The sequence below is a fragment of the Lutra lutra genome, chromosome 4 (genome assembly GCF_902655055.1).
Source record: "Lutra lutra chromosome 4, mLutLut1.2, whole genome shotgun sequence".
In the NCBI taxonomy this organism is placed as follows: domain Eukaryota; kingdom Metazoa; phylum Chordata; class Mammalia; order Carnivora; family Mustelidae; genus Lutra; species Lutra lutra.
Genome location: NC_062281.1, coordinates 120,155,477 through 120,169,293, shown reverse-complemented (window position 1 = coordinate 120,169,293; position 13,817 = coordinate 120,155,477). Strand labels below are relative to the sequence as shown.

The 13,817-nt window shown below is 51.3% G+C and overlaps 1 protein-coding gene across 1 annotated transcript; it reads right to left on the bottom strand.

Moving 5' to 3' along the window:
- Positions 1-479: 479 nt before the first annotated feature.
- Positions 480-6,897, bottom strand: BARHL2 (BarH like homeobox 2). The gene is made up of 3 exons (XM_047728547.1): positions 5,522-6,897; positions 3,443-3,668; positions 480-1,691 (listed from the first exon to the last, which is right to left on the bottom strand). The coding sequence occupies exons 1-3, from the start codon at positions 6,150-6,152 to the stop codon at positions 1,379-1,381; spliced, it is 1,170 nt and encodes a 389-aa protein (XP_047584503.1). The 5' UTR covers positions 6,153-6,897; the 3' UTR covers positions 480-1,378.
- Positions 6,898-13,817: the final 6,920 nt, after the last annotated feature.

The window sequence follows — 13,817 nt, the reverse complement described above, 5'->3', positions numbered from 1 at the left end:
GGAGAATGCGAAGGCTAGGATCAAAGACGCCTCGAGGGTTTGTTAGCTGGGCCTCTCTGAAGCCCCTGGCGCCCTAATTGCGCTCCCCGCAGCCGCTCGCTCGCAGGCTGTCCCGCCGCCGTGTGGCCGCCGGGCTGCGGGTTACGGAACAGCTGCGAGGCCCGAGGAGCATCCAGCCGCCCGCTGCCCGGCGCCGGGGACCCTCACTGCCCCGGGGAAGAGCCCCAGGAGGAGGAGGAGGAGCAGACAGCCCCCGGTCAGCTGGGGCTGCCAGGCAGGCCAGGAGCGGGGAAAGTTGGCGGCCCACTCGGCCGGCATCTACAGCCTACGAACAGAGACTTCTCCCCTGGCCTGGCGGGCTGCTCTGAAATCATCCACTTAAAAAAGAAAGGAATTCACACATCAAATAACTGCTCGGAAGAAGCCAGCAGGAAAACTGGAGCTGTTTTTATATAAGTCAACCCAAAGTCTTTACAGATTTTATAAATTCCTAGTATTACCAGAGGGATTTTTTTTTCCCAAACCAAGTCAGGCATCTCATCACAGTACATTCTGCTTTAGTAAAATCAGCTCCCTTGAATTTCATCGCTTGTTAAAAAAAGATAAACTTTATTTTTGTAATTTTCAATCACAAAAAAATCTATATTTTTGTCTAAGCATTTATTTTACTGAATCAAAAAGACATGAAAAGAAAAATCATGTTTTACTAACGTATATAAGTGACTCTTTTTTGGACAACATATAATAAATATGATATATCACTTATCACTCAGTCTTTCAAATGTACATTTTTTTTTTCATATTATGGAGCATGCCACTTTTCCAAAAGAAAAAAGGTCATGAGAAATCAGTGCAAAGTTCTCAATTACCCTCCTCTTTTCTCTGGGGCAGATGGAATGTCCACAGCAACGCCCTGTGCCTCAGAATTGAGGCTGTCTGTCCATCTACAATTCTCTCTGCCTCTACGGCTTCCTCTCCGTGCCCTCCATACTTCCCTCCTTACCCCTCCCCCCTCCCTCCCTCCTGCTTGTCCCTAAAGTCATTTTTAAAAAGAGCTTGAGGTTCTGTTTTAGTTGATGTTTTCACTTACTGGTCGCACTTTGCGTGGGGTCGTCGTTTTCCCCAGTCACACTGCTGTGGGGAGCTCCCCAGCCCTGTTTCTGGGGGTTGGGGAGATGAGAGCACAGCGCTGGTTCCTCTTTGGGGGCCCCCCTCCCACTGGTGAGTGGCTTCTTCTCTTACTTCTCGGCTTCCCGGGGTCGCTCCTGCTCCCGAGAGAGGCCCTGCGGCCTGGTGCAGGGCGAGGAGGGCAGCTGTCCGGCCGGTCGGGGTGGGGACGGGAAGGGAAGGGACTGCAGCGCGGTCAATCGCTGTCTCTTCACCGGGGATGCGGGGTGCCTGGGATGGGGCTGGACAAGGGGTTGAGGGCCGGCTGCCCCCCGGGCCCCAGGCCGTGGATGAGCACACGGGGAACCAGGGGCCGCTGCAGCTGGGGATGGGGCGCGGGGGGAGTCCGGTACATGCTGCTGTACATGGCTGCGGCAGCCGCGGCGGCCGTGGTGCTGTCCACGCTGCCCAGCAGGCTTGGGTGGTAGAAATAAGGCGACGGGAACATCCTCTGCAGGGCCGAGTAGTTCCCCGCCTCGGCCAGCAGCTCCAGGCCCACCGCGGTTTGCCGCTTCCACTTGGTCCTGAAAAAAAGCGGGCGTGCGCGCACCCCGCAGCTGTGGGAACAGTCCAAGCACCAGACCCTTTCTTCTCTCACCCTCTCCAGGCTTCTCTTTCTTGGGGAACAGAGAGACTGCAGACTGTGAGAGCTCTGAGAACCAGTAATGAAGCACATCTCCTAGGCTCCCTCCCCATCCTCTTGCTCACAGAATGGCCCAAATTCATGTCAGTTTCATAAATTACACCCTTAATGTCTGAGACATTCGTAAATGAAATTCTATAAGCTTCCCTGCCTTTTCCTCTCTGTTCTGCTGTTGTCCCTTACAGTTGGGTTACTTCCTGAAACTTTCCTGAAGGCCAACGGAGACCACTCTTTCTATAGGCGGTCTTCTCCCTCCTCCCCTAATTCCTTTCCCCAAGGGCCCCCCACAATCCCAGAGGGTCCACTCTCTGCCCCTCCCCCTTTCTTCCAGTCCCAGTGAGAAGAAGCCATAAACAAAAGGACACAGAGACTCCTGGGCCTCAGACCCTGTCCCTCTCAGTCCCCAGAGCTGTGGAGACACGTCCCTCTCCACAGCCTCACAGGACCTTACAGTGGGTGGGGGGCTTGGGGCAAGGAAGGCACACACCAACATTTCAAAATTAAATTCATTTGAAGGAGGGCTCTCCCAAGGTGACAGCACCTCGGGGCCATTTGGGTGGGGGATGCATTTCAAGATATTTTCTCCTCTGAGAGAGAGTAACAATTAAAACCTGTGATCAGCTCTTCTTGGTCTCCTCTCTCCTCCACAGTACCCCGCTAGGAAGAAGAAGCGAACAGGCCTTTGCTCAAATGCCCCATGAAGGAGCTCAGGGCTGATGGGCCATCCATACCCAGCAGCTTCAGCCAAATTAATAAACATGTCGCCCATTTTAAATTGGCTACAAATGACACTAATGTTTTCCGACAGAATTAGGGTGGCTGAAGCCGTATGTAATGAGACAGAAAATTATGGTAAAGATGACAACTGGATGGGCATTTCCAACTGCACTTATGGACGATTAGAAGACAAATGAGAGAAAAGGAGGGGGAGGAAAAAATCTAGATGAGGGTGTCTACTGCCAGGCTTGGAAATACGGCACAACTTCAGCCTCAGCTTGCCTGGGTCCTCGCTACAGCTCAGAGCCTGCAAGCACTGCCAACCCCTTTCCGGATTTCCTTTCAGTGGAGGCAGTGGTTCCTGGCAGGCTGTGAGGTGACAAATCTAGGGAAGGGACAGGCCCTCAGCCTGTCTGGCTGGCTATCTCAAAAGCCAAGGCAAGGACATTTAAGCTGAGGCCAGTGGGGCAGCTCCTCCTGGATCGAAATAGCCAGGCTGTGTGGCCAGCTGCAGACCTTCGGAACCAGCCGGAGGCAGGCCCAAAGGGTGCATGGCACAGGCTCTACGGGACCGAGTGTCAGCTGCACAGATGTCTCAATTTGAGAAGGTGTGGCTTAATGGATTTGGGGGCAAAGTGGGGGGAGGGATTCCAGCCACTCGGGTTTGAGAGGAAAAGTAGCATATGCCAAGACACTCAGAAGTGCAAAATGTTCCAAACTCCAGCTGCCGCTCCATACGTCCCTCTCACCTGGGGGGTGTGCTTCATCCCTGCTCCAGCCAGAAAGTCCCCAGGGGCCCATTCTGGGACCTCTGAGTCCCTGAAGTCTCCCGGGCCAGGAAGGAAGAGGACCCGCTCAGTAGTCATGACCTGGATGGTCAGATGCCTTTGCTCCCCACCCCACAACATTCCTTACCTGCGGTTCTGGTACCAGGTCTTGACTTGCGTGTCCGTGAGGTTGAGCGCAGCTGCCAGGTCCATGCGGTCCTGCACACTCAGATATTTCTGCCGCTCAAAGCTACGCTCCAGTTGATTGAGTTGGTGGTCAGAGAAAGCTGTTCTGGCTTTGCGAGGCTTTTTGGCTCTCACAGGGGGACTCTCTCGGCTACTCGTAATCTCCCGGTCTCCTTCCTCCTTTGTTCCTATGGTAGAAACCCACAGCCATAAGACAGTGTGGTAGAAAGGGTGGTGTGTCCTCCTGGCACACACTTCCACATTCCCAAGCCAGCTGCTGGTCTTGGGGGACTATACTCCCACCACCCTCATCACACACAAACTTGGATCTTAGCCAAGGACCTTAAGAGGAAGAGGACCAATTTCTGGCCAAAGAGTCTAGAACTTTGTGCAGAACTCCTAAAAGGATTCTAAAAGGTTGTCTGATCTTCCCATCTTTGTAAGTTAAAAAGAAAAAAATATTTTACAATATAGGGTCCTTTTGTTATTTCGTTCACGGGGTAGGGAGAGGGGAGATTCTGTCCCATTCCTTTACTGTTTTCACTAGGACTTCATTTTTTTTGATTTGGTACTTTTCAAAATACCTTTCTACTCTGTTGTTGGTGTGTTTGTTTATTTGAGGAAGGGGCACCTTTTTCATTTCACTTTTTCTGTTTACTGAAAGTTAAATGCATTTGCTTTCCCCTTTCAGATGCACTTGGGAAATAGTGGGATCAAGTTCTCTGCAGCTGCTTGAGTCAAATCTTTTAAAGCTTCAGAAAGAATATGTCACCCAGACACCAAGTAGAGCTCAAAATCACTGAGCCCATCCAGGTGACAGCCCAGAGATTTCCGGATTCTATTTGTCAACTTTGGTTTTTTACTGAAATGCTGGGAAATCGATATGTCAATCCCTCTCTGTTTGTACCCGTTTTTGCTGCACTCCTTGATCTTCCCTGCAGGAAGAACAATAATCTCTCTAATTGACCCACTGGGGAGGTTGGTGCACAAAAAATTGCCAGACCAGACTGTACATCTGTTTTGGGCACTATTATGCTAATGTTATAATAGTAAAATGAGGAGCCAATATCCTACCTTTCAGATAGTCAGCACACATCTTTCCCAAAAATGGCAAAGGTTAATACTAATAACAGTAATGAACTTACTAGTAAAGGTAAAAAAGAATTCTCCTGGTATGTTAAAACTGTTTCGTCGTGAAAAGACAAAAACATTTCCTTATGTAATTGAGGAAAAAATGGGAAAGGGGAGTTGAAGCACAGTTTCAACTGCTATTTTCTGATTTTACAAAAATAAATCTAACTCCATAAGGTTTTACTTTCATAAATGCTATTTCCCAATTACTTATAGGGAGACAAAATCTTACTGAAATACAAATATTGGTTGGGGCCATGGAGTGAGAAGGGCATTTTAAAAACTGAAAAACTGATTATAAATTTTTACCATAGGGGCTTCCCTACATTAATCACAATCTAATAAAAAAAAGTTACTTTGTTAATCAACTCGGAAATTTTTTCCTCATTAAATCTGGTAATTCCTGTGATGTTTAGAAAATGCAGTGTGGGGGGGGGGTACTGAAATAATTTGCATTAAAGAATAAACGCCACGTTGTGAACACACCCCTAGACACCACGCTAGCTAAGCGGGTCTCTCTCTCTCCCACCTCCCCTCATCCCCACCCCCTAGGTCTCAGCTAGAAAAATCTCCAGTCCTTCCCTTTTATCAATGAAAGTATTCCGGTCAAATCCCCTCCGCCTCCTCCCTATTCCTAATAAATAGAAATTATATAAACAAAGAAAGGAGCAGGATGGCGGTGAAGGTTGAGAGATGGCTATGTAACAATAAACCGAACTTCGGACGAGTCCTCGTGTCGCACGCCCAGGCCTTCCTCCCGCTTGCAGTTTTCGACCGGGGTGCAATCGCCCCAGAAGCTCCCTGAATAACTCCGCAGCCGAGACTCCTCGAGGGAGTCTGCAGGCGAGACCAAGAACCAGAGGTCGAGAAGACACTAGATGGCTCGGGCGGCCGACGCGGCGCGACTCACCGTGGCATTTGATGTCGCTCTGGGAATCTTCCCGCTTGTCGAGTTTGGTTTTGCTGTCCTCCTGCTCGAGCTTTGGCCTGAAGCTCTCGTGTGCTGCGTTGCTCTCCTGCTTCGGGGTGTGGTGGGGAGAGGACACGCTGGTGCTGTAGGGTGCACACGCCGCCAGTGGTTTGCTGTCGCCCAAGATGTCCTTAATTAAAAAAGAAGAGGTGGAAGTCCTGGGGGCCGAGGCGGCCGAGCCCAGCTGCTGGGCGGGCGGTTGCTGCTGCGGCTGCGGCTGCGGCGGCGGCGGCTGCTGTTGGGGAGAAGGCTGCAAACTTTGCGTGGGGGCCGCGGCGGGCGGCGGCGGCGGTTGGCTGTGGTGGAGGTGGTGGTGATGCTGGGGCCCTTCTGCGACCAGATGCGTCTCCGAGGGCTCCATGGTGACCGAGATGGGAGAAGAAGGCGCCGTTCCTACGGTATCAATCTCCGAACAGGGGGATGGAGTGGCCTGACTCCTAAAATCCGCGGTCCTGGCCTCGCCGAGCGGGCGGAAATCTCCATTCATCATGCCGGGGCTGCCTGAACTGGCACTGGACAAAATCGTGTCTATTCCAAAACTCGACCCGCTGGCCCCTTCCATTGTTGTCATTTCTACATGAGGTCCACGCCACTTCGCCGCTCAGCAGCCGCCCCGACCAAGCAAAGGAAGCTATCGATCGTAAAACAGAATAAACACTAAACAATGTTGTCGCAGCTTTTAAAAAACAAAAAAAGTGGGGCGGGAAGGGAAGGAAGGATCATGGGGGGGGGGGGGTTGCAACCGGTGGACACTTTCGACACTTTTTGTTTTCCTTATTCATAAAGTAGGGGTGGGGAGAAGGGGAGAAAGGAAGAGAGAGGGAGAAAGTTACAAAAATTGTTGAGGAAGAACGGAGCTTGCGCTCCAGGAACGACCGCGCACGTGGGGGCGGCGGTGGCGGCGCAGGGGACTCAGACGAAGACGCAGGCGGCGGGAGGTGACCCCGACGCCGTCGCCGCCACCGCTGCCGCCGCCGCCTGGGTCTGCCCACAGCCTGGCACCAGGCGGCAGCGGCGGCGGCGGACCTGGCAGGTGCAGCGACCGCGGAGCCCGGGCGGTCGCGCGCCCTCGGAGCTCCCGGGCCGCTCCCCGAGGTGGCTGCTGCGCGCGACTCGGCCGCCCTGGAGCCGAGTTTCTAAACTTTCTTGGAAAGTTGTGGAGCAGACACCGCCACAGTGGTCGCGGCAACACGAGACGTAGAGGAAGAAAAGGAAAAGAAGGAGCAGGCGCAGGCGGAGGAGGCGGCGGAGACGCGGCGCCGAGGCGACTCCGGCCGCTGCCGGGCGCGTTCGCTTGTAATCCGGCTGCTAGCGGGCGGCGCCGACCCCCTCGCGTGACGTCACGGCCTCTGCCGCCGTTCTCCGCGCCGCGCGGGGCCCCGCGCCCCCGCCACCGAGGCCGCGCGCCGGGCCCCGCGCTCCCATTGGCCGCGCCCGCGCGAGCGAGCGACGCCGACGTCCCGGGAGCCAATGGACGCGCGGCTCGCGAGCCCGTCAGCGAGCGCCGCTTCGGCCCCGCTGCTCTTTTGAGAAACTGCTCAACCCCTTGCGTGCAGCCCAAAGCCGAACACCTAGTCCTGCGGTGATTCCGGTGTCCACAATCATGCGTGAGGGCAAAGGCAGAGAAGAGAGCAGAGGTGGACTAGAGAAGGGAACCGAGGGGTAAATTAAACACAAAAAACCCAAGTAGAGATCTGTCCGTTCTCCCGAGAAGTCCGAGGAGGGAAGAGAAAGAGGACAGAAAGAGAAAAGGAATCTGGCGGGCTCACCTTCGCACTACAGCGCGGCCGCCCTCGCATCCCCAAACACGCGCTTGTGTAGTCCAAGGACACTGAGAGCAGAGGAGGGGGGTGGGGTCCCTGAAGGAATCCACGGGAAAGTGTGTAACTCCAGCAGCCGGACCTCTGGGTGGGCGGGCGGACTCGGAGCTCTGATTTCTCCCCGGATAGCCCCGGCGCCCGAGCTGTGGCCCCCTAGGCGGCGGGTCCCCCGACGGGGGTTAGAGCGCATCCACTCTGCACTCTCGGGAAGCGTGGTGGGAAAGGGTCCTGTTGCTCCAAACCGCTGTCACCAATCTGGGCCCGTGCTGGAAGAAATGCCTGGCCAGACACTTTCTCCCGAGCGGGGTAAATAATGCCCCGAGGCGTTCTCTAGTGGCGAGGAAGGCGCTGGTTCACTGTCCGGCTGGCGCGGGGCTCAGGAACCCAGGTGGCGGGGCCGCGGCACGCACTCCGCCTCACCACTCGCCAGTTCTCTCTCTCTCCCTCTCCCCCCACCCCCAATCCGGGCGCTCATTTGGAAAGGAAACAGTCACTGTGGATCCACTTGGGACCTGGAGCGTGGCATGACTGTGACGCCTCGTCGGAGGGTATCAACTTACATTATTTTCTCTAGGACGTCTCCAACCTGTCTCTTGTTGAATGTCAGGGTAATGGGAAGTGCCAGTGACAAGACGGCGTATTACTCCTGATTAAGTGCCGTGTCAACCTAATTAGCAGAGTAATTATAAGGTGCTAATGAATGATTCAAAGTTCTTTGAGTTACATTTTACTCCAAATTACCATTTTAAGAACCCTATGAATCTGAGTGGCTGGCATCGCTTCCGTGACTAGGCGCAGAATGATGGTAGAAAATGGCCTTTCAAGTCTCCAAGGGCTGGGCCGAAATCTGGGGTTTATTTGCAGTTCTGAAGGTCCCTTTCTGTGAAACAGATTTTTTTCCCGTTGAGGGCGGGGGCTGTGGTGGTGGTGGTGGGACGACCGGGTGGTGTCCGGGACGCGAAAGATCTCCTGGGACAAGATGCTGCCCTTCTGTCGGCACTGCACCCGCGTGAGCCCTTGGTCCGGGAGGGGGTAGGTTCGAGAGTCATCCTTCCTGCTCTTTACTAGGGAATTCGCTGTGTTTGACCCAGAAAAAGCCCGCGCTGTTTCAAGGGTGTGTTGAGCTGTTTCTTATCTTTGTGCTGTTTTTTCACGGGTCTGTCTCTGAGGAGAACTGAAGGGAGAGAAAAGACCAAGGCGAGATGTTCAATCCGGGCAGCTCTCGCTTTTCTCATAAGGCGAGGGGAGTTTGGCGGAGGAGCCGGGGTTGGTTTGCCAAGGCGGGGACGCGGCGCGAGCTGCAGGCAAAGGCCGTAGCCGGCGGGAGGGCGTTCGGGGCGCCCCTCGGGAGCGTGCGGTGGGCCCGTTGGCTGGGGTTGAGCTTCTCTGGCCTGGGAAGCCGCAGAGGGCCGGGATGATGTCTGGAGAGGGGTTGAATCGGCCACCTCTGGAGCGGAAACTGCTCACGGACCAGACCCTCCTGGGAGCCTGCCAGCCAAGCCTCGGCCTGCCAGCGGGCGGGTATCTCGGAACCACCGCCCGGACTTGCGCGGGCATCTGTCTTATGGAAGGCAGCAGCGTCCCACCCATAAGGCCGTGGAGCCGAACCCCCTTGCGCATCCCTGGCACAGTTGGCTTCTGTGGGATGAGCGCTGGGACGGCCCGAGACTACAGGTGTATGCTACCCGTTATTCTCCCTTCCCTAAATATCAATTAGGGCTCTTCTCATTCTGACATCACCTGTCACTCCCCAAACGGAGTGCGTTTCCTCCCAAACCTGGGGTTCCACCCGCATTTCCCTCACTGACTGTTCTGGGTGGGAAGTGGGGAGGAGAAAACAAATCTAAGATCCAGAACTAACGGCACTGCACAAATCAGTTATTCTCGACCTTGATAAATAATTCATTTAAGCCTGTTTTTGTTTTCTTCCGACGCCTAAAATGACTCAATGACTCAAGAGCTCAAAAGGCTGATTGCACAGCTTGTGTTGGACAGTTGAACAGGATTTTTTGTTAGAATAATTCACAACATTAGCAGGGGAGGTAGAAATATGACCCTACAAAAAAAAAAAAAAAAAAAAAAGAAATCTAAAAAGAAAGGGTGAGAGGATGGTGAAAGTTTTACAAGAGTAGTGTTCCTTTTATGAAAACTCCAAAGCAAAGAAAATGGAAGCCCAGTAGGCCCCAACTTGTGAAGGTCTCAGATCCTGTTCTCTTAAGAAAAGTTTAAGATCATAGGAGGTTTCTTTGGGTGGGATGTTAGGGGATCCGCTTTCCGCATCACAATTGTGAGGGGATAACACAACCTTGACTTTTAGGATATGCTAGTGGTAGCCTGAATATCTAAAAGAGGGACTCAAAGACCAGAATGCAAACTTAATGAAAAACAAATTCTTCAGAGCTGGGCTTTTGTTTCTTAACTTTTTTTCAGTTCTTTTTTCTCCTTTCCTCTTTTGCCATTTTTTCCCCCTGAGAGTATATATAATCCATACGCCCAAGAAGTCTCATACTTTCTAGCAGAGCAAACACAATTAACTTTTTATTTAAAAAATATAAATTCAGAAATAGAACGGGGTGTAGACTAATCACATTTTCAATTCCCATGTAGAGGAAAAGAAATACATTAACTGGATTTAATCTCAGGTTTTACCACTGAATTTAAGATACAAATAAATATAGTCCCTAAAGCGACATAGGTTTCAAAATGATCTTCCACTTTCAAGCCTTCATTTCCTTAAAAAAAAAAAAAGACGAATGAAGAAAGAAAAATTCTTTAATTTTTGGAAGATTTTGGAATTCTTGCACAGAAAGCAGTTATTTGCCGAATGTGGATAATAGAGAACAAACTTTTCCTTCTGCTTTGAAGGCCATGTCAGTCCTGAGTCAGTCAGTGCTCACTACCCACCATAAATAATAATTCAAACATTCATGATTTTAACAAGTTTTGTTCCTTAATACATGTATCTTCCTTCCTTCACTTTAACAAGTGAGATTTGGGATTGTGTTTAAACTGGAGCATCAGTTTTTTAAAGGAAGTGAACTTTGAAGAAATGCACCTATAGATTACGATGAATTTGGAAATGATCTTTCTTTCAATCATTTTTATTTTGAACGTTTGCAAGTGTCTGCATGATGACAATGCCAACCGACGGGAATGAAGTGCAAAGGCGCTTCCTTCCACTGGGCGGCGCCAAGAGCCCCGAGCCGAGAAAGCAGGCTATTGTTTCTTTCTGTAAAAGATGCAAGGGTGTACAAATAAGCTCTCCCTCTTCTGAGGCTGGCTCCCTGATGATGGCGTGACCTCTCAACATTTCAAAGCTACAGAAACGTTGGAGGTTTTCTTTATTTTTCTTTTCAGTATATGAATATATTTCCAACTGCTTAAGGACTTGATGCGTATATGCTTGGAAACAAAATGTAGTAAAGAGAAAGACATGAAAATCCTGAAATTGAGTCCCTTAAATAGAGAGAAAACAGGGGAGTGGAGATTGGGAGCAGAGAGAGAAAAGTAAAGTAGATGAAAAAGAATAAGGTAACTGAGAACTTTTAATGGAATAATAAATTAAAATGATAGTCTTTGCAGTCACTAATTGTTCTAGAAGAACAAAAGTTTTGAGAGAGAGTTCTGGTATCATAAGAAAATTTGTGATAGCCATGACCTTCATCACAGCTTTAAAGATCAACACTTTAGCAGAGATCTAGTGAAGCTGGCTCTCCTTTGGACGTTAGCTGTGTGTCGTGCCAGAGCGATCAGGAGGAAGGCCAGTGGAGATGGAGAGAAAGAATGCTAGAAGAGGGAGTTTTAATCTCATTTTTCCACTTTCCCATGCTCTTCAGTAGGGCACTTAACCTTTCTGATCACCACCTTTCTTCTCTAGTAAAGGAAAAAATAGTCCTTACCTGGAGCAGGGTGGTTGTGATGACCAAATTAGACCTTCTTTTTAAAAGCTCTTTACAAAATTTGAAGCAAGAGATCGACAAATGAACAACGCAAAGGTGGAGGTTGTTTCTAGCTACAGGCAACGTACAGTAACCATGTTTGATTTCCCATCCTCCTTCCCTCACTCATTTTGTTCATTCACTCAGTTAACATTACTGTATGTGCCTTCTATGCCAGGTGCTTGAGAATGAGACACTAACCCACCTCCGAGAGTTGAGGGGAGCTTGAGTGTGATGGAAATTGTCATCGCTGCCAAGACGCCTGCTACATTGGGGGCGCAAAAGAGAGAGTGGGGAGCCCCGCCTGCCTTGGGAGGAGTTGGGGGAATACAGAGGCTTCCTGAAGGCAATACAGTGCATCTTCAGTCATGAAAAAGAAAAGGGGGGTACATCCCAAGTAGAGGGATTTTTATGGTAGCTCAGAGTATTAATGGTGCAAAAATGTCCACAACCTGTCCAAACTTTTAATCTCCTGAGCATGGAGTTGGGCTGTAATTTGTGGGCATGTGTTGGCTCTAGAGATCGCTGCTTCGGGAAGAGCACCTTGGAGGGAACAGAAACTGACTAACTGCGCATGCCTACAGACCTCAGCCGCAGAATTTTGCAGCAGGTTTGATTACAGCCCCAGAGATGGCCCACCTCCTCAAACTACAACTCTTCTCCTCCTCTACTCCTGCTTCCTTTCTTCTTTCTAGGGTTCTCGATGTGGGAGGAGAAAGAACTCTTCCCTAGAGGCAGGGGTGGAAATAGAGATGAGAAAGTGGAGGCTGTTGGAAAAGGATGGGGAGTCGGTTTTGTTTCACTCATCAACTAAATCATTGCCCTTGAAGACCAGCTCCCGGGGAAATGAAAGGACCTCCGTGTGACACCGCCACGTCCCACTATAAAAAGAATTCTGAGGCCTCTAAAGCTCAGGAAGGTAGCTGAATCTTGTATCAACTCCTGAGGTTAAGAGGGAATGGAGGGGCGGAGGCAGAGGAGAAACGAAAGCCTCAGAGCGCTGGGCGAAAATGCCAATCAGAGAAGGGGAAATTCATTTGCGATGTTAATTAACAAGCGGCTAATTAAAACGGCACTTTGAGCACTAATCAATCGCCTTATTAAGTTAGAGCCATCACTGGAACAAATTGAAAGCTCCCCGCCCCGGCTCCTGCCTCTGGTGAGGGCGGGGCTGGATTCCCAGACCTAGGGAGGTGTGGGGCGGTCTCTGACCGCCCAGGCAAGGCAGCCTCTGAGGTCTACAGAACCCTCCAACTCCTCCAACTCCAAGGTTCACCCCTGCGGAACAGCCCGCCCCTGCCCTGGGACTTGATGAACCGGACAAGTGTCTAGGAGGCGATTTCTAGTCCAGACGCACCCGGCGGGGAAGAAGAGGTTGCGTGGGAGAGAACAACTGGATCCGCTAACCCGCACTTTGCCTCCCCGGAGGAGCTTCCCCAAATGTGCAGGAATTCGAACTATGAGCCGCAAGCGGGGAGGGGGAGCAATTCAGCCCGAGAGGGGGCGCTCTCTGGCCGAGACCACTCACTCCCACTTCTCCGGACAGAGCGATCGCTTTACTTCGAAAGAAGGTCTTCTAAGAGGCCCTTGCCCAAGTTCAGCCCAGCAACCAGGAAAGAACTGGGCTGTCTTCAGGCAGCAAGGACAGGCTAGCCAGCCACCTCGGCTCTGTCTTCTTGGGCGCCATAAGAATGGGGTGGAGTGCGTAAAGGAAAGAGGGAGTGGGACGCGGGCACACCATTTCCAGCCACTTAGTTGCCTCCCAGCCAACCCGTTCACGTTTCCTCATGGCTTTGATTCTCCAAACTCGCTAAGAGAATCAAGAATTTGAATCTCTATTTTGAGGAGCCTTCCGCATATCCTAATTGTTAAATGCCTACTTTTCACCAAATTCCCAAGGGAGAAGTATTTGGCAACAAGAGGGGGCTGTGAATTTCAATGCTAATTAAGTGGGGTCCTCCTGCAACTCCACCTGCCTGGAGGCCGTAGTTAAGGCAGAACACACCCGGCGTGCACACCACAACATTCCTGGGGTGCAAAGCAGAAGCTCAGTTGAAGAGGGACCCCGGCGGACTCCTGTATGGTTGAGCTTTTTACCTCCCGTTACAGGAGGGGGGGGGGGGCGGAAAGGACGCCGTTAGAAGGAGGTCTTTTGCGTGGCGGGTGTAAGTGGCGTGGCCCAGGGTGTGTTAATGTGTCTGCGATGACACACGTATGTTCTCAGCTGGCCTGTGGGCTCGCCTTCCCAGAGATGCGTCGGACGGCGTCTGCTAGTGGGTCTGAGCATGCTTGGGGTGTCCCGGGAGAACCGAAGGAACGGCTCCCACGTGCAAAGTTCAAAAGCATTAATATTTTCATCATATTATCATTATTCAATATAATAATATTTGCTCGGTTAGCGGCACTAATTAGGCCACATTAAAACTGTAGTGTCTCCCTAATGGTGCGTAATGTGCCCACACTCACATTTTTCTCTCT

Excerpts from the sequence above, each read along its gene's own strand:
- BARHL2 (XM_047728547.1), bottom strand. The coding sequence starts at position 6,152 with ATGACAACAATGGAAGGGGCCAGCGGGTCGAGTTTTGGAATAGACACG. Across the intron at positions 3,669-5,521 it reads GAGCGACATCAAATGCCACG|GAACAAAGGAGGAAGGAGAC; the intron begins GTGAGTCGCGCC and ends TTTCTACCATAG. Across the intron at positions 1,692-3,442 it reads ACCTGGTACCAGAACCGCAG|GACCAAGTGGAAGCGGCAAA; the intron begins GTAAGGAATGTT and ends GCTTTTTTTCAG.